Source organism: Grus americana, chromosome 1 (genome assembly GCF_028858705.1).
Source record: "Grus americana isolate bGruAme1 chromosome 1, bGruAme1.mat, whole genome shotgun sequence".
Taxonomy (NCBI): domain Eukaryota; kingdom Metazoa; phylum Chordata; class Aves; order Gruiformes; family Gruidae; genus Grus; species Grus americana.
The window spans coordinates 91,416,234-91,437,357 of record NC_072852.1 but is presented as its reverse complement, the minus strand read 5'-3'; the positions used below and the strand labels follow the sequence as shown (position 1 = coordinate 91,437,357).

The 21,124-nt window shown below is 41.3% G+C and overlaps 1 protein-coding gene across 2 annotated transcripts in view; it reads right to left on the bottom strand.

Moving 5' to 3' along the window:
- LSAMP (limbic system associated membrane protein) overlaps window positions 1-21,124 on the bottom strand; it is a 1,016,803-nt gene that overhangs the window by 577,487 nt on the left and 418,192 nt on the right. Inside the window, exon 1 of one of the 2 annotated variants that reach the window (XM_054808411.1) lies at window positions 15,548-15,614. The exons of the other annotated variant lie outside the window; for it this stretch is intronic. Coding sequence (XP_054664386.1) covers window positions 15,548-15,599 — 52 coding nt within the window. The 5' untranslated portion in view covers window positions 15,600-15,614. Of the gene's footprint in view, window positions 1-15,547; window positions 15,615-21,124 lie in introns of those variants that run through there. 2 annotated transcript variants of the gene reach the window in all.

The following is a 21,124-nucleotide window of genomic DNA, read 5'->3' as shown; positions in this document are numbered from 1 at the left end:
CAGCTCCAGGAGTTTGTTCAGGAGAACTTACAGCGCCTAGTAGCTCTGATGCTAGAGAGCTCAAGGGGAGAGCAGGTTGTGGTCCTTCCTCTCCCACCTCTGTTTTTTGCCCACTGAAGGATTTATTGAACTCCTTTTGTCTTTATTTATTTTTATTTATTTTGACACATAGCAGCAAGGGAAAGAAAAAGAAGAAACTGCTAGTAAGCTAGAATAAATAATAACCTCTCCTTCCAGTTATTTCCCTTCAATTATTATGCAACATAATTCACATCATCTGAGCAATGAAATGGGACCAAGAATTTTCTCAAGCGCTGTGATCACTTCTTCCATAGCTGACTCTGGTCCCCAAACTATGTAGTGTTGCTTATTTTGCATACCGATCAGTGATCATACTAATACCAAATGTCTCGCTTTGCTGCTTACATTCAAAGGGAAGGTCCTGTCATTCACAGAACATGTCTGGCCTCTTGCATGTTAAACAGGTACCTGAGGTTCATGCTGATTTCTGGATCCAACCCTTGTTTGCTGGGAGGTAGAGTGACCCATTACCTTTTCATTCTGAGCTAAGATAGCGCTCGGGCTCACAGAGGTTAAATGCTTTCTTAGTTCTCCTTTAACTTCTCATTTGCTTGCTCTAGAAACATCCTCGTAGGAAGGAAAATGAAAAAGTAGTATTGCTGCAAACTGCCATCAAAAAGGACTAATTTTCCTCCCACCTCATCCTGCTTTATAGAAGTATAATTGCACTTATCTGAGTGGAGCTATTCCAGATTCTTTATGTGAGTACCTGTATGTGTGCATGTGTGAGAGACAGAATGTATGTGTAGGATCAGCTTTTAGACCTTTCCAACTGCAGTGCTTAACGCTGTACAAAATGTACTGCGTGTACCTCATGTTTGGTGTCTTCTAGAGGTAAGCAAACCTTTCACCCGCACATTCCTCTGGCCCTGCCTTCCTCACCCTTCCATGAAGCACAACTCCCTTAACTGTCGGGTCCTTCTACTTTAGGCACAATCCTCTGTTGATGAAAGCAGATAAGCCCTAGGGCTGCTGGATAGCTGGAAGGTTAGTAATTACATTGGCCTCTCTTTTAGCATCTCCTCTCTTATAGCTGAGAGGGAGGTGTGAACTTCAACAAATCACAGAGTTGCATGATCACCATGGAAACGAGGGATGAGCACCTCTTGTGATGAAGACAAATGACTGGTGAGAGGGTTCTGTCCCCCCTCCTCCTTATTGCTTTGCATTAAATATCTAAAACTTTGGAATCTGAAACAAGTCAGGAATGTTAAACAGATGTAATGGCAACAGCTCAGAGCAGTTGCGTGAAGAACAGTTTACATCCTCTCACAAAAGGTGTTCACAAGTACTTTCAAAATCTCATACTGGCTAAAAGAGGTATGGGATACTTTTGGTTCCCAGGACAGCAGCAGGCTGAGAGAGCAGAGGGCACCGCAGGGCAGTGGTACTTTTGATATGTTTGAGCTAATTCCGTTCCAGAGGGAATTTCATGTTCTCAGTATGATGCAGCATAAGATGCAAGCAGCTGTTTGCAACCCACATGCCGGTAAGAGATCTCATGTGGGAGCAGGTGACACTGTCATGTTATTTCACTAGAAAATGTTTAGGTAACGAATAGTTTTGGAAAATGGAAAAGCACAATGGCTTGCATGTTTTTTGTGCCCTGATACTCCATACATTTCCTCCCCTTCTCCCACCCAATAATGGGAATTTTCTGCTTCTTCCTCACCAGAATCCATAGAAATGTTCAACGTGCGGACAGGTCGTCTTCATTACTGACAACTGAAGCTGTGTACTTCTACAGATAATGTCTACTGCCATAGCACTTATATTTCAAGAAGCTGAACTCCCCTGTCCTAGCTATTGTAATGTGACCACAGTAAGAAAGAGACCTCAAAAAGCTTTAATCTAAGATGACAAGACAGTGAAAAGATGGAAGGGAAGAATAATTATTTTTCCTTTACAAGGTTGTACTTTCCTTATCCAAGAGGCAACTCAATGTTTGCCCAAGGTCTCAGAGAAAGTACATGCCTGCAGCTGAAACTGAAACCTTAAGTCCTGGCTTCTATTACTTTAATTACATAATTAGCATCCTTCTGTAATGCAGCTATCACTAACACATCTTTCAACACACAATACTTCAATGAATGGAAGTATCACATGCTACCGTACTAGGAGGTGCATGCACTTCGGCATCTACCACAACTAGCTTGTTACCAGGAACAGTGTAGTTTCAGTAGTACAGACCCCTGTATTTAATAATTCAACTCAACAGAAAGCAAATGAAGTTTCCCACAAGAATATCATTTGTCTTGTCCTTGGCATTGCTTGTACAAAGACATATCCTGAACCCTGTCTGCAGGAAAGGCTCCTACAGCTCAACCTCCCTGAGCTTCCTGTATCTACTGACTTCCACCTAACTTGCCTGGACACTAGGCCTCAGGACCAGACAAGCTCTCTTTCACATCAAGATCTGCAGATCTCCCTGTGCATTCAAAAGTCTTCCATTTCCCCGCAATGTAACTCTCAAATACATCAAGTCACAATACCTGAACAGCACCTAGAAGATGAACTTTCCAGGTTGCTTGAGGTGAGTATGTACTATTGTAAGCTAAAGGAAAAAATACTTGTAAGTTGAAGTTGGGTCATATAGAATGCTACACAAGCATTTTAAAATCCATCACAGAACCGGTGTTATGGTATATCAGTAAGCTACAGGTGTATATAGAACACAAAGCTCACAGTGCCACAGGTACTGACCTATTCTAAACTGAAGATGCAAACAGCTCCTAAGGTGAAAGGAGACCTTTGGTGGAGTAAAGGCCACACATGAGATACTTCATTTTTATGTTTCAATGCTTTCAGAAGAATGAGGATATCTTGTTTTTATCACGCAACACGATTTATTGATGCTTATTTTTGCCTCTCAAAAGTCCAACACATCTGCAGGAATGGAACACAAGTTTTATTTCTTTGAAAACATATGCCTCTGCACTTGTACTGAAGCATAAGCTCTAATAGCTCTTAACACTGCACAGCTTCGATGCTTAGCTCAGCAATGCAGCTTCTGTACACACACAAAGCCATGTAATTACAATATTAGGTAGGTGCTTCAGACATGCAGAACTGACATAACTATGCTAGGAAACTAATACATTTAAGTGATTATGGCAAAAACTTTATTCCACAAATGTGTGCATGTTATATAAAACAACTTCATTTGTCTATTCACTTTCAGCAAACTCACCAGCCAGCGAATTTTCTGCCAAGAGTCTTCACATAAAAAGTGACTTTAAGAGAATATATGAAATGCTTTCATTCATTAAAAACTATCTTAGGGAAATGCAATATCCCCTGCTAAGAAAAGGGTCACAGGGTGACCTAGGACTCCAATCATGGCTAGCAGGTGTAATAAGACACATAGTGAACTGATAGAAAACACTATTAAAAGAACTATAGATTATTCAAAACCCAGAAATGTCTTCATGGATGCTAGCTAGCAAGTAACTCTGAATGGCAACCAACTCTGAGGAAATCTTAAACTTGTCAAATCAATTCTCCTCCTCCAGTGGTTCACACAACTCCAAAATGGAACAGGCAACAATGACAGTCAGGGAGAGGTCATCATACAACCAGTCATCTGTCTCTAAAAGGCAGATCCCCACAAGCCTTCCTAGCCTTCTGAAATGAAGTAATAACAACAAAATCATATTTGGGAGCATACTGAAGGTCCAAAAGAAGCTATCAGGATTCATCTCAGCTCAAACAGGCTTAAAACTCAGCCACTGATTAACTTCCAAGCTGTCAGGACTCTGCAACAGACAGGTGTTTTCTCTGGCATGTGTCTGCATCACCAGTATGGGAACAGCTTTTGTCATACCACTGCTTAAACTGAATTAAATGTAATAGCATGGTATAGTGGTAGAAGGAGGAGCATAAAAATCCAAGGAATAACTCCTGAAAGAGTAGCAGGGACTTTGCTCCACCTCATACTGTCATATTCTCGAAGAGGAGAGAAGAAAACAATCAACGAGAGAAAGACAACTTCATCCCAATCCTATGAACTGTTTGCTGCTGCTAACTTTATACCACTCATTCACCTTCTGGGACCTGCCTGTGCTGCTCTTAAGACACATGGACAGAGCCGTGCCAGGACCCCAAAGAGTTTCTACAAGAAAGCAGATATATTGTACCTTCGTGTAGGAAGACTGCGCAAACTCACATATTACTCAAGGCAAACTTATTGGCCTGTAGAAAACACAACAACTACTAAAGCATTCATGCCATCAGCAGCATCCCATTTCACTGCTGCTCAAGTGTCAGTTGTGCTAGTGTTCAGAGATGAGTGATGGAGGATCTATTCCAGTGTAACCCAGACAGGAAGGTCTGAACAAATCCCTTCTTCTTAGACTTTCTATTTAGGAGCCCCCCATGATCCCCCTCCACTCTGGGGACCTTGAACTATTTCTCCATAGTTACCCATCCAGCAGCACCAGAAGGATGGAAAGCTTTGAGGTGCAAGGACCCAGGTACTCCAGAAATTACTAATCCACATGATTTGGTTCGTTCTGCGCTAACTGGTTGCATCTACTTCTGCCGTACAAGAACAACTGGGTTTACTACAAATGCCTAATGTTATTGTTTCTTTGTTTTACCTTAGGGTAAAATACTCATTTTCTGTGGAAAGAGTCAGCAGTAATATTGTAATATGCAGTTGCACTAACAATCACCACATTGTTTTAATAGGAATTTCTAGTAACCTGAAAAATGAGAGAGTCCCAAAGCACTGCAATTACACTAGTATCCTCAGCTACCCATCAGAGAGCTTAGGCACAGAGCGATAAGCGGCTTGATAAATTCCAAAAGGAGCTGATGCACAATCCAGGTCTCCTAGTGTTGCAGTCCTTTGGCACTTTAACTACTATACAATGCTGAAGTCTGGAAAAATGCCATCAAGGCCTATTAAGAACCCTTAAAACAGAAAGGGTAAGGATGGCAGTAAGTTTAAAACCACCTGCCACCTAGCGCTGCTCACAGTGCACTTGGAGCCTGGATGCTCTTTTGGCTTGGATCACTTTTCTTCAGACAGCTAAAACATACTTCTCTAAGGCACACCCCTCTTGTCCCACATGTAGTAGAGAGAGCTGAGATGGATCATAACTAGGCCCTTTTCCTTCTGACTGTTTTTCCCTGTGAGTTGTTTTAATATGCACTAAGCAGCTGCTTTCTTTGCAATTCATTTTCTTGCTTGCTCCCAGCAATGCCTGGTTGTTTGGACACTTTGATGCACTAGTGTCTACGAACAGCTTGCCAGCAGCACCCACACAAGCAGAAACATTTCCAGACCTCAAAAGACTGACCTAGAGACATTTTTTTCTTAAAATTGACATTTTAACAGAGCACCAGAAGCAGGAGCCCTGCTTGGAGTGCCTTTTTTCCATCTTCATGTAGCTCGTGGATTTAAAGGGACAAGGGGACATTCAAAGCATCCCCTTACAGGCTAATCTCATCACTTACATTTTCTGATTGTCATTTGCTAGCTCAGGTTGAGATGCTTCCATTTATTCAGTCCTTCTCACTGGACTTAATTAAGCTGGAGAAGTTATAAATAACCAGACTGCAGGATCAGTCTCATTAAAAATTAAAGTCCATTAAAAAAAATCTGGACTATTCATATTATTGCATGAAAATCCACTATATGTTTTTTTCTTTTTTAATGAGAAAATATGCAGATTAACCCACTCAAGAGTCTTCTTTCTCTGCAGCTTTGATTTTAATTTTAAAAGTGAAAAACTAAAAAAAGTTTTGAAGCCAGGGAACTTCACTGCTACCACCAAAAGTGCTTTTGATTCCCTTTGGAAAAAAGACAGCTTCAGAACTATTTTCCCCCTAATCTCTTCATCACAAAAATAATGAACTTTTCCTGGATTTAAACATTACTTTGTAGTATTTTCAACCTACACAGTTCTTGGTTGTGCTACTGCATGAAGTCTCATAGCAGGAGAGAAAATAGCTTGCTACAGTGAAACAAATTAATCTACTTCTACTACCCTAGTTGAGTATCTTAACAAAAACTACACTGACAGCACAAGTTTAGAGAGACCATCAGATTTCAGTTCCCATAATGATCTTAGGGGAGTAAGTACCATAATCTGGGATCTATATTTTTAAGCAGCCCTTTTGAATCTCCATTCATGTGACAAATTATTGTCAATACAAAAAAATATGAACCATCCCCTAATCAGCATTAATAATATTAACATTTTTCTAATTTTCTCTCTGAATTTTGACATCAGGGCTGAGGCTATAAATGCATTACATTTCCAGATATTTTTCTGCAACCAGAACAGCAGAAAACTGTTTCTTTTTTTGCATATTAAAAAAAAATAAAGCAAGCAGAAGTTCTCACAAATGCATTTCAGCTGCTGGGGTCTTTGCGAGCAGAAGGATGCTCACAAGGCTGATCATAAATTCATGGGTTGGCAACACGACACCAACAGAAATCATGCTGCTTGACAGACACTGCTTCCCAGGAAAATGGAGAACTATGTTTGGCGCCATCAGAGATGCTTCTGAGACACCCCTTAGGGTAGAAAACTGCCTCTAAGGGGGTAGTGCAAATATAGGAATCTAGACACTACATTTTTCTTGGTAAGCTATTTTTCAACCTCTGGTCTGAGGTCTGAGCCAATGCAGAAGGAGCAACAGTTACACCACCAGAGAACAGCAGGGCCAGATTTTGCCAGAAGCAAAAAAACAATTCAGCAAGGAAGAAAAAGATCCCCTCTCTTCCATCTTCCCCCGGGCTTCCTTACAACTTCTCTCAACCACTTAGAGAAACCAGGCTCCCAGGGATAGAAATACCAATATAATCTTCAGTCCCTTAAATGTAAAGACTATCTACCCAAGTGTCAGGGGGAGAAAGAGTATTCCAGCCATTTCAAGAGTTGGTGATAATTCTTGCTCCCAGGCCATTTGTAATGATGCCTCATTTTCTTCCAATGCCATATAACTTCTCTATTATCTACTGGCATTACAGCTGTTGATTTCTTGTTTTCTCTGATGGGACTGTGCAGGGGCTTTTTAAATCCAGTGCCCGACAAGAGTTTCAGGGGAGACTGCCAGAAAAATGACCACAGATTATTCTTAAATTGCAGCTGCAAAGTCCTACCCAGTGGTTTTGTAACTGCCATCAGAAAAGTATTAATGGTAATAGAAGATATATCTACAATTGGCCCCCTCAGACAAGCTATGTGTAACATATTCCCTATAATAAGGAGCTCTGCTTTGAACCGAGGCATCAACCTTAATAAGCTATGCTACTCCTACTGCTGCTGCTAAGAGGTTGTTCGGACAGTTCGTTAAACACCATTTTTTCTGGGGTTTGAAATCTAGCAGTACTAAATATATTTGCTGTGAAAAGGACGGGCTCAGCACCACATCTGGGGAAGAATTGTTGGAGAGAAGAATTTCATTAGAATTTGGTTTTTGGTTTTACCAGGTTTTCTTTTTTAATAGCAGACCTAGTTGGATAAAACAGTCCTCCTGTCAAAGCAGCCCACAAAACTGCTTACCGCACGACGCTACTCAAATGCAGTTCTTCCACGGCAGCAACCAGTTAGCAGGGGAAGCACTGAACAGTTTGGCCAAAGAGAGAAAAAGGAAGCTACGGGCAATGTAACAGAACCTACCACTCTTTCCACATGGATTGCAACAGTGTATGATTATTTTTATGCCCATGCTGTGTAGATGGGCCCTGTTAGGCTTTCGGGTCTTTTCAAAATGGACAGCCTCAACTTGTATCATAGATGCCTGACAGCAGGTGATGATACCTGTACTAGGTGGGACTAAAGGTGGTGCCCTGCAGAGAGCACTTCGATCTCCCTGAAAATGGCCCATGAATGATCTGGGGACTGCACATGGCTGGGTTGCAATTCCAGAGAAGTGAAAAAGGCCCTGGATGGACACACCGGGCAGAAGACGGGTAGGTAGAGGGTGATGATAGGTACAGAAACAAAGAAGGAGACTGGGCTGCTCTGACCAGGGCTTACATGTGTCACCCCAACAGTGATCCTACAGAGAAAGCTCAGACCACTATGTCATTCTCTCCAGATCACATTAACCCTTCAGAAAGAAAGAGGGGGCTGGATGATTCAGTAACTCTCACAATCTGTTTCAGGCTCTAAAGAGAAGCAGATGCTGTTTCCTCTCTGTCCTTTCTCATCTCCTTCCCTTTTAAAAACAAGGAGCCCTGCAAAATCATTATCTCCACGCAGAACAAATAGTTCATTAGTGTTTGCCTTTATGAGAGTGGGCGAGTAGATTTTGTACCTTGTCTGATCAACGTTCGTGCCAATTTTTCAAGGCTGCCTTACTGGATCAGATGCCATAACATTTTATTATACAATACAGAATCCAAAAGGATACTCAGCATGCACTGAATCGGCATCAGCACAAATCCCCTGGCTAGTTGCACTGAAGGCTGCACTGGCTCTGCAACCGCCCTTGCAATCTCTTTAGTCGAGAAATGGATGAGGGCTGATCTAGTGGTGAGGGAGAGTGTAACCAAACACATAAATATATTATGGCCAGCTTGGATCCTGACAACTTCAGTTGCCTTTGATTTAGCTTCCCCACACACAAAGAGAGAATGGAAACATCAGCAACAGCGCCAGGACTTCCCTGGTAGTTTGCAAGTACATACAGCTTCTCGGAGGGGAATGCTAGAGAAATGGATGGGACTGCCTTAGTACAAGCTTTAAATAATCAACATATTGTGACTGTATGGGCAGGCTTTAAAATAGCTCCAGTGGGAAATGGATGGGAAGACTAAAGAGGAGGAAAGAAACAGAGATGTGAAAAGGAGCAGAAGAGAGGGAGGTGAAGTAACAGGAAAACAAAAGCAAAAGTTTTGCAACATTGGCCACACCAGCTCTTTGGCAGGAGTTCTACGAACCCCGATGCACTGCTCAGCCTGGCCATTTCCAAAGATGGATTAGCAAATTAATGTAAGCAGAGCATAAAGTTGCTGACTGTGGTGGCGTTGAGTCACCTTGGGCCTCATCAGCATTGCTAAACATTGCCCGTAACCTTTCCATTATCACTGAGGGTCTGCACAGCACCAGGACCCAACTGCTCCAATAATTTCAATTACTTTCCCTGACAAATTTTATGTTTCATGTATTTTACTGGCCTGATAATTATGATTTCTCTCATTTCTCGCTATCGAGCTTAATGGGTTCCAGCACGAGTGTACGGTTTCAGAAATGAAGTTCCACTTGAATTCACAAGTTATTATCTACTTTCGCTAATGGAATTGGAAAAAAGAGAAAGAGTGGGAAAGAGATAAAGGATGAGTAGAGAAGGGAGAGCAGAGAGGAAGAGACAGATGCATGCACAAAAAAAAAAAAAAAAGACTAAAGGAAAACACATTGACAAAAGGAAAAACAAGAGAGAAAGAATAGAGACTGAGTTAAGACAAAGATGAAGCACAAGGAGGACGAAAACCAGAAAGGATGTATGGGAAAATGAGATAAAGACCAAGACAGAGAGACAGACACAGAAAAATGGGTATACAAACAAATGAGAAAGAGCTGTGTAAGGATCAGCACAAATGAGAGTGGAAAAACCAGCAACATAAGAGCATTAAAAATGCTTTCTTGCATCATGACTGAAGAGTTGATAGGTTATCTCAAACCCTGAGCAGGCAGCAGAGATCTCAGCTCTGCACCTTTTCCTACTGACTGCAGAGTAAATGATTAATATCCCCAAAATAATCTTGCTGGCAATGGTAGATCTCCCAATTAGAGCTAGCTGGGAATTAATCTTTTAAAGTGTGCTAAAGATCCTGAAAAAAAAGTGAGTGCGAAATGTGCTCCTTTTTCTATCATGGACCTGTCCTTCAAGAGGATTTAATCAAATTTGTTGTCTCTGCTGACTGAAGTTGTCACTGCTCCTTCTTTCGATCAGCCCTGGAGTGTCAAAAGAGGTATACAGAGTGAGCTGGAGCTATCGTTATTTGCACATCATCGTCAGAGTTGTTTAAAAAAAAAGAAATAAAAAAGCTAAAGTAGCAATTAAGTACCAAACCCAGGCATGGCCATCCAGCAGTAACTGGCGTCTTCCTTTCCATTTATACCTCTGAAAACATCTACCTGTATTCAAAATAAAAGGCCCATATTCCCTCCTTCCCCACTGGTACTCAGGCACTCAGCATGAAAGTGTTGCCCTGATGACAGCGAAGAAAGAATTTACAGCAGTGACGTTACAGAGGTGAGGGCAGGATTCGTCTTTCCAACTTTTTACTGTTGCCTAAAGTGGGTAAGTATATCTATCAGGAAAACTTTTGAAGCTGAAAGCCAGAAAAAGAAAGGTTTTTCTGTAAGCAGCAGGAAGTTGCTAAAAGAAAACAAACATCCCTTAATGTTGCTATTTTGACAGCAAAACATTTTAAAGAATTAATGACCCACTTTACCAGAGATGTTTATGGAGACTATGTTCGACTCTCCTGCCCAAGCCCAAAGGCACAGGGACACAAATAACCTGGTTTGGGATACAGTGCTTATTCAGGATGCAGACCATCTGCAACAGGGTTAATATCACTGGAACACTGAGATGAAGAACATACATCCAGAATGCCATCATACACTGTCATTGTCATGGTTCACTGGTGGAAAGGTGTTGCTCTGAAAATCACTTACAAACAAACCTTGAATGTCATGAGCTTATACATGGCCTTGAGAAGGCAGAAAAGTGAATACAATGAGCAGAGCTATAACAGGTAATAAATGTCTTAATCTACAGATTTTTTTCTAGATCTTCAGGCACGTGTATGAGATAATAATTGAAAACAGAAAATCAAAACTTCAAAATTTCTTCCCAATTAAATATTCTAAAAATCCACTTTAGGTCAGTCTTCATTTTCCCACAAGATTTAAATCACTCAATAAAGTTCTCATGATAAAAAGTCACTCTAAACAAGAACAATCATCAAAGTTGTATTCAAAAACACCTAAAGGGAATTCCCAGTTACCCTTCAAAATCAACTTTAAAGAAAAAAATTAATTTTCTAATGGAAGAAATATTAAAGTTTTCTGACCACTCTGAATGTTGCTATGAATTAATTATTTCTGTTGACAATACTTGAGCTGTTTTCAATAAACCTGCAGATTTCCATACATGCGTGATGGCACTTGGTCAGGCACTAGAAGAACATCCACAGCCTAAATGCCTCTAAAAGGAGCAAAGAACGAAATCTAAATCCTTGCAAGATTCTAAAGACTAGCACCATTAACAAAGGAAAGAATAAAGAATAAGGTCTCTGCTGCTTGCAACATTTTTTTCATACATTTCTGGTATTTATCCCTTGAAGGGCACAAACAAGGTTTTAATCAGTGCTGTTTATCTAAAAGGCAAAAATACCCCCTGCATCTGAAGTGAAACTGCAGCCATTTCACATGTATAAGGCATTAATATGCCAAGGAGGGGTTCCTCCTTGGTAGGGACCAGTGATATGCCAAGGAGTGGTACATCAAGGAGGGACATCAAGTCCCTTGATGTACCACCAAAAGGATATATTGCTAGGGTGGTATTTCTGCTATCAACATTTCTCCCTGAATGTAGTACAATCCTCCCTGCTACCAGCAACACATGACTGGGCATCCCAAGAAGCTTGAGAAATATCACTTTAATTCTGTTTTTGAACTTTTCCATGGATCAGCTTCTTATACACGGGGTTTTAGGTCCATCCACAAGCCTACTTTACCCAGCAGCAAAAAAGAGCCAGTGATGCAACTTTTTTCTCATTACTTTTCATTTGCTCTTTGAAGCCCCATAGAAAGGAATGATCCCACCAACACTGATAATCTTTCAGGGTTTATCTCTCATTATTCTACACACTGATCTTGAGTGGAGGCTAGAGCAGCCAAGAGAGGGCTCCTCACTGTTCATTTTGTCCTGATCTGTCCCCCATCCTTTTCTGGCAATTCAAGAAAGAGCAACAATCAGAAACAAAGATTCTGGCTACATAAGACTTTAAATGCAGAAGGTGCAGAGGTTACACAAGAGTTTATGATGCTGGAGACATGGTAAGGCCACCATATGTACAAGGAGTAAAGCACACAGTTTCTCATTCCACAATGCAAAGACTAAAGATAAGCAACTCTGAAGTTATGTAGTAACACAGGCTCAGCCAGAAGGGACTCTGTAAATGCTCAGGAGTAGGCTTATTTGGTGATAGTGACTTGAAAACTAAACACATCAGTATTAACATACCTACCCAGTGACAGCTTCTCATGAGAGCTAATGATTTAGCGAAGTCCGCGCCAAATACTTTGTCGCAGCATACACCGTATCCCAGGAACTCAGATCATTCCCAGTGAACAGAATAATTAGCTCCGAGTTTCTCAGCAGCACAGGAGAAACTGAAGGTTGCCATCCGGTGGAAGACAGCTGGGACCTTACCATTCCTGCTCCAGGAAGGGGAAGAGATCCCCTCAGGGTCAGGCTTGCAGCATCTCCTGGGAAGATGAGGAAGGCAGGGGCAACCCTGGCACCAAACACCAAGGTAATCACTGCTGCACACATCCTATCCTTTCTTGATGCTGGTGGCAGCTGTGGTCTGCAAAGCAGGCAGTTGGGTTGTGGCTGTTTGGATGCCCCAGCAATCTGCTGTTCTTAGTAATTTGGTTTAGCTTATATCTTTTGCTAGTGTCAATAAACACATTCTGCCTGGATAAGTACAGAGAGGGCTGGAACCACTTCCCAGACCTCAAAACAAACTCTACAACTTCTCTGAGATTCACAGAACCACGTGATTTGAATTTCCCTGAGCTTGATTAATCATCGCTGTTTATCTCCCTCCACCAGTAGCCAACATAGTTGTTAATTTAGGTCTCTAGTCCAAGAGATTTACCTAAGCAGATGAATTTCTAAGGCTGTCTACGTAAGAGGAGAAAACTTTAAAATATTTAGGGAGGTTGTCAGTGGCACCTGAAGAACCAGTGTAAAGGAAACTCATGCTTTATTCCTCCCATCCTTGTCCCTATACCAAAATCTCTGTGTGCACTCTGGTGAAAGGTAAGTTTCTAGAATTGCAGTAGGGGTCAGTGAATTTGGATTCTGCTTCCTATTCTGTCAGAAGTTTCACAAGTGACTGGAGCACTGCCTCAGTATCCCTGCCTGTGGAAGAGAATAATCTTTCTAGTAAAGACCAACTGAAAAAAAAACCCCAAACTTTTAATGTTACTGAGTCTTAAGTTTCCCCTTGTGTATACTGGAGAAAATAATTCCTACCCTTAATGTAAGGCTGCTTGTGAAGACTCATCTAAATAATACAAACATACCTTCCAGCTCCTCTGTTTTTCCACACTCCAGGATCCCACCTTACTGCAACTGCTTAAGATGCGAGTGTTCAAAAGAACTTAGCTATCTATTTCCCATCAACTTCAATGAGGACTTATTATGTGCCTATTTACTCTGAGGGCTGTATAACTAACTTTGGGCCACAGAGTCCACAGAGTACATTGTCCTTTGGATGCATTTGTGAAGGACTTTGCTCTCAGTACTCTGATTCAGAAACTCTTATTAACAGAGTGCATATACATTTGCAGAAACTTTCTTCATTTCTCTAGCCATTTCTAATAAAGTGGTACTTAAGGAATGTAAAACAAAAACATAATTTTAGAAGACAGGAAGCAGCTTTATCCCTGTAGCCCTAAGCTTGCACTTAACCTGAAAGATGCGGACACCAATTACTGTTGAGCTCCCAGGATAAAGGCCTTCTCAGAGGACAGGTGCCCATTTCACAGTCTTTAGCTTCACAAGCACTGTCACAGCATTATTGCCTGTATTACTGTGCTCTCCAGCAACCAAAGTCCAGTGTCTAGAGGACCAAGGCAAAAGCAGGGCCTCCTGTGTTTTTACAGTGATTGCTAGCCCAAAAACTAGAAGTAGGAGGGGGCATGGATGTGTGCCTATATTTGTGTGTGAATAAGAAAGAGGGGAGATGCCTACAAGCAAGGATGCATACATGTACTTGGAGACGAGCATACATCTGTATTAGAACAGAGTTGGCCAGGAAAACATGGGCTGCTTTAAAGTGACTATTTTTATTTCAAGAATCTGGGATTCGATAGCCAGAACGAACATCTATCTGATCACAGACAGTAGTTATGTAAATCATAAGGGTCAACTTTACACTCTCAAAGGCAAGTTAAAGACTTGCATCTATTTCACTTCGTCTTCTATTTTGAGAAGTCTAGGGGATTCTTGATGAAGCTGCTTCACTGGCACCATAAAACTGTTGCTTGGAGGACCAAACAAGAGAAACCTTGCTTGTTGCAGGATTTTTCAGAGTCCTTCAGTACACATCAGCTACCTGGGGGGTGGCGTTTAATTATGGAATTTGACTCTTCTCAGGATTCTTACCTGACCTTGTCAAAAAGTAATTGATGGTATGTGACTTGCAGATTCAAAAAGGGTATGTGGTGAACCCATGTGATGAAGGTCCTCCAACTGGCCTTGACAGAGGGAGGTATACATGAAAGAGGAAGGACATCAGTGCAGGAACAGCACAAAGCTGTTCCTCCCAGCTCTGCAAAAATGTGAGAACAAGCTCTATCAGAGAAGTTCTCATGCCCTACTTCTTCTAGCCTCTAAACATTACTCCAGAACTCTGTGTTTTCTAGATGACGTTGGAAGGACACAGTTGTAGCCAAATGGATACCTGAAGGGAAAAGAGCTAATCAAAATCCACCAAATTTCAGAAGTAGCAATGTAAGGAGCAGATTAATAATAAATGTTCATGCGTGCACACATGTAAGAGAGGACAAGACATTCTGACAGGCATAGCAGAAGGATGAGTATCATCCTTTCCCTCCTTTCCCTTTGGTCTGCTTATGTGAGGAATAGGTGATCTCCTTCCAATTAGTTGCATCCAGCCCCAAATGCTGATGAAGCTACTGTTCATCATGCTGGGACTCACATAGCAACCTGCCATATATAACAGTTCCAAAGCAGGGATTGTGGGAGCAATGTGCACACTGTACACAGAGGTGTGAGAAGACAACAATTCAGCAGTCAGTCACCACTGACCGGCCAGAGAGGTAACAAGGAGGAAAACAAGGCAGGAAAAACAAAGTTCTCGGCAAGTATTTCTGAAGACAGTCTCATCTTTCCACTAAAAACAAACTCTTTACAAGACACCTGTTTAACAAAACTTTGTCTCATCAGCTCAGACTTGTCCCCTAGAGCTGTCACATTAAGAGGCTCTGTGCTTTCATACAGAGTCTGTGATCCTGAGCTGAAGAACAGACTTGAAGCCACTTGGGAGTGGAAGACAGTATGATCATTCACACGTGTCCTGGATACTCTTGTGAAAAAGAGGGGAAAAAAATATTAAAAAAAAAGACTATCAGCCCCTTGGGAATTGTGGGTGTTGGATCCTGAAACTTGCTTTTTCTAGTCTTCATCGTTTCCTGCCTCTGTCTGCATATAAAATAAGAAGAGGAGAAGAATTTTTTACCATCAAGTCTTGATCTGATGACAGTTTTCTCCACTTGATGTTGAAAGTGCATTTGAGTTTCAGGTTTTCTTTCATCTTGTTTGCAAACAGAATGACGTTTCTGTCATTTCAGCCATTTGCCCTCATCAGCAAGATGGTGATGACAGCAGTTTCCCAAAACTATGGGGCTAAGAGAAAGGAGGAGAATGACAAATTTGCAAAGATGGCAGTGCCTGTAAAAGTTTAATCAATACAAAAACAAAGTGCTACTGTGTTCATGAATGCTGCTAAGCTCCCTAAAACATACAGAAACAGGGAGCAGGAAGCTTCAAGACACCACAAGGCCTTTTCTGTATCACAGAACCAGCAGTCATATGACAGTTCTAACCTGTGCTTCATTATGTAGTTGTAATACACAATGATTATGTTGCCCTATACCGGATAGACCCACAGAGAGGTATTAATAAGTCATTAATTAACTACTACCACTACAGATAGCTAATAAAGATGTTCTTTAATTCAAGTTTCAGAAGTCTGCTTTAGGTAGCTGAAGGACAAGAGTATAATTCCAGCTCCCATGTTTTGTCTGTATGAATGGGATTCATCAGATATGCTTAGAGTCAGAGAACAGTTCTGAGCAGTTTTTTCAGCAGGGGGGACAGAGCCCTCACCATGCAGAAAAAGGACAATGATGCATTAGAGCATGACCTTAGGTGAAGCACTTAACCTCTTTGTGCCTCATTTCCCCCCCATCTGTGGAAACAGAAATGGCATTTACCTAACTAGCAGGGGTACTGTGCAGCTTAATTCATTAGTGCTTCACAGTGACTTTGAGAACCTTGGATAAAAGGTGCTAAGAATCAGCAGGGAGAGGAAGGACACACAGGGACGTTATACGTATGCTGGTGCAACAAACTAACTGTGTGCATTCAGATAAGCACTACTTACATGGATATTTATAATAAAAGGTATTATGGTGGTGGGTTTGATTTGGGGAGGAGGAAGGGTTTTGGCTTTAATATGCTGTATTACCATTCCCAGGAAATTCTCTATTAATCTGCTGGGCAGGAAACAGCACTTGTTTTTCACACCCTATTCTACAGACATGTCCAAACACTGAGACGGAGTGACTGTCTCCAGATCAGAGATTAGACCTCAGGCTTGGCCCTTCTATCAGGACTCTTTTCTAGAGAGAGTTTACAAAGTGGGGATACGCAGTTTACACAGCTGCCTATTAGGGTACCCAAAGCTCACAGAAGTCAACGAAATCAGTGGAAGGATTTCTGTTTGGCTCAACATGCCTTGATTCAAGAACAAAGAACTGATATGAAGCTTATATATTCTCCTGAGACGCCACCATGAAGTAGCTAACAGCTTTCATTACCTAGGCTGCATTCAAAGCTGTGACACAGAAGTGAAAAGTCATCATACTCCCTAACACCATCTAGCTTTCCAGTTTTTGTTTAAATCCCTAATGCCCTGCCCAGCACGAGCTGTGGGAAAGCTGGATGATACCTTCCTGCAGTATCAGTTGCTAATTTGCCACTTATATGCCTTAAAAGTATAATAGCTTCATTTACATGTGATGCTAATTAGATGCACGAACTGTGGAACTTACAGAGAAGGCCAGTTAGTTACCAGAAATCGACACATCCGAACATTATGAAACTTAAGCGCATTATGGGCCTGATTCCCATCTTTCACTGCTAAAACATTCGTCTAACTCCACTGATTCCAAAAGGACATGCTCTTGTTCTGTGCTTAACATCAGTCAGAAGTAAGCCTTCTGTATGTTTAGCCCACTCGCCCCCGCATTGTCTCTTTTTGCTTGTGGAAAATACCTTCCATGCTTGGGTGACAGAAAGCTGAGTGGCTAGTGAGCAAGTAGCTCGTTACATTGCACGAAATTCTAGCAGCAGTGTTTTATAAATCCAGAGATAGGCAGGATAGTGTTTAAAAACATGCTCACCTTCCTTTATTTATCTGACAGGAATGGGAGGCCACATAAGGCGTACTAGTAGGAGGTTCTGCAGAACAGAGTACTGTTTGATATGTCAGAAACAACTGAGGAATATGACCTCACTTTGGATAAACACATTTTATACCACAGATATTTAGGTAAATAATGTTTGGCTGTATTAAGTAATGAATAATTATGTTAAAAGTAAATTAAATGTACCAAAGAGGCAAGAAGGAATTGCAAATTGAACATTTCATTCCCTTGCTATTTGTGCTTTAATGAAGTATACTAAAGGCAGTCATCGTGCCAGTCTCTGCACAAGTCTTCTTATAAGCAATGATTTTTTTCTTCTAAATCACTAGTTTTTAAAGCTGAGAACCACACCCCTGGGTTGTTGTTTTTGGGGTTTTTTCCTTTCTTTCTATCTTTGGCTGTTTTTTTAAAGAAGAGGAAAAAGAAATAATATTTCCCATTTTTAAAAAGCTAAACCAACATGAACCAAGTGCATCCTAACAGCTTAGGAATCAAATAGATAAGCCTTAGGCTTATTGTGTTTTAAAACCACATGATCTCAAAGCTCGTTATATCTTGGTTCCTTGGATGCCCAACTTTTTGATGGTCTGAACTTCTGCTTGTGTATGTGCTTCTTTCCTGGATCCTTCCTGCTACGGTTGGAACCTCACAGAAGGACAAGATGGAAATCTTGTTATTTAGCTATTTAGTTTATTTGTTTATTTAGTTTTGTCAATATAACTATTCCTAATAACTATTTATGTAGTTACTTAGTTTCCTTGCTTTTTTATTTGATAGGAGGACAAGGGAGATGCACTTGTGGAAAGTTAAAGATGTTTGCTTACCAGATACAGACTCTGTCTGAAAATGTTTGCACTTCTGTGTGTCTTGAAGGGCCTGTGTAGTGAAAGCAGCCTTCCTAATTTGCATGTGAAGAGCACATGAAGCTAAGCAGCATCTCTGGCTGTGCATCACGAAGTGCTCTCCTCTCCGTCTCTTTATGGGATTATGAAGTGCTCTCATAAACTGTCAGACTGACACCTGCAGCGAGCAGCACTTGGGAGTGTCCAAGCAGCAAGTGAGAGCACTTTACCGTTCCAGAAAGACAGGGAGGAAAGCAGGGGAGCCCTTAAAATGTAACAAAATTCATACTGAGACAGAGAGGTGCAATTAAGAGTGGCTGGCACTGAAGGAGAATCTTTTTCTCCATTTTAATTTCTGAAGTGCTGAGGAAGTATAAAGAGCACCTGCATTTGCATATCTGAAGCACAAGGTACTGTTTCCTTTTCAAGCAAAGGGGTGCCAGGGACTCCGGTGTGCCCTCTTGCTGCTCCTGCCACAGTGTGCTGTCTAGCATTATATTTTCAAATAGATTTCAATATTCAACACCAGGAGCTTTCATTGTAACCTTTGCAATCCTAATGATAAGGCAGAACTTTTATTTTTTTTCCCCCTCTTTCCTCTTTGCGTGAGGCACTGCTATGTTCTAGCTGCTTTCCAGATACTCAGAAAGATGTGATCCCTGCCCTGAGGAACTTTTAAAGACTAAAATGCAAGCAGAGGTTATCAGCAGGAGAATACATGCAGGTCGTTTTTCTACAAACCAGTAAATCTCTCAGAAATTGATATGACAGAAAACAGATTTACACTCTCAACATACAGCAATAAAGGGTATAAAGTTCAATATTTTTACGTAACACTTTACAGGCACAAAGAAAGAGGCAAAGGGGCACATGGTGGGATCTGCATTCCCCACAGTGCATGAACAACAACTCTTCTGGTATGTAGTGGAACCCTCAGCCTGGAGAAAACGAGTCCAGGGGTGCCTGGCCTACAGGAATATATGGGGGTGGGGGGTGGGGGTGTTACAGCTCCCAGTGCTACATGACAGCACAAACTCTTTATTGGGGAAAAAGCATTTAGGTCCCTAACATAGTTAATTTGTTCATTTTGGGAAGTGACTGACTTAACTTCAGCTGCTTCAGAAAAGCAAAGGAACAGTGGAAAACAATAGAAGAGGTGGTAAAAGTAATTGTCAAGCTCAAAAGTAGAAGACTATGAGTTACGTTCAGTTGTCATGAAAGGTACCAAGGAAAGTTAGCATCTCATGGTAAACAAAAAAAATCAGAAAAGAGTGAATCTCTGGGGGAAAGAGCAAGTCAAAGTAGGAGTGACAATATCAACGTAGTTCAGTGGGGATCATTCAGACTGCATCTGAATGACTGTTCTGTTGAAAGCTAGGTAAAACCACAACTGTTTTAGGAAAAAATAACAAAGGAAACTGAAATGCACAAAACCCAGAAACTACAGAAAGTTGAAAAAAACTGGGGGTATGCCTCTCTCAATTTGTCAGACCAATTCATAGACACACTTCTTCCCTCCTCCTCTCAGCAGCCCATCTGTATTACCTGGGTTCGGGCCTAACACAGGAGGACGTGAATCAGTGCGTATCAGAGCATAAATGAGGACACACGTGAGAACAGAGAACTGTGTCTATGGCTAAGTTCATGTGTGTGAGAGCTGGTGCAGGTACACATGCATGCTATTTCAAGTGCTTCACTTGGCAAATGAACTCCATAATATTCCCACTGAAATTGGTCGCTCCCGGGTGTTTAACGAATGGTTGGTCATTTAATGGCCCGAGGCAAAGCCAAGGAAGGTTAACACACTGACAAAGCAGACATTAACTATGATAACAACTGTTTTCATGGAGGATTATTGCTATTATAAACCTTATTCAACATCATAATGCCAACAATCATTCCCTGCTTTTTCCTCGTCTTTCAAATAAAGTTAGTGTCTTCTATGATGCAGCAGAACAAACAGTGCAGCCAAAATCTGAGGCCTTCAGCTTTGGATAATCACCTTTGTGTTTGAGTACAAGAAGTATTGGACTTGGTTGGAAGATATACTAGCATAAAGAGAGCCTCAAGTAAATGGAAGTCCATGAGCACCTTTTATCCTGGAACAAGCAAAGGAAGAGAATTGTGTCCACCAGGCAATTTGACTGACACAAAGAGAACATGAGGAGGGGAGTGTGACATCCACCAACTAGAGATACCTACTGAAGTATTTGTTGTGGGGGTACAGAAACTGGAAGCCACCATACAACAGACCTGATCCACATCTAACTGAAACTGCAAAGAAAAACAGTTAGAAACAGTGCCATCCCCTACCATACATCAAGACCAAGGCACTGCAGTTAACGCATCATCTCTGAGGTGTTGCAAAGACCACATTCAGAAAGGTGCAAAGAATTTGGCTTAGCACCTCATTCAGACAAAGCTCCCTTATTTCAGACTGGCGCCACCACCAGCTAGGGAAACACAACGCTGGGATCTTCTAAAGTATTGGTTTTCCACTTTTTCTCTATGTATAGATCCAAGTTTTCCAGTGGGAGTGTGGATCCCAGCATAGTGAACATACTTCCTGTCAAATGCTCACCTTCTGAGTTATATTCCATTTGCTTTGTAGAAATCACTGATGGCTCTACACAGGGAGGCTGTGTCTCAGGGTTACCAGGTACTGTCCACTTATGCATTACTTTGCTTAGGAGATGTAAAATACATTGCCTCAAGTAAAAGATGTATAGCTTTTTTTTTTTTTTTCATCATCTCCTCACCCCT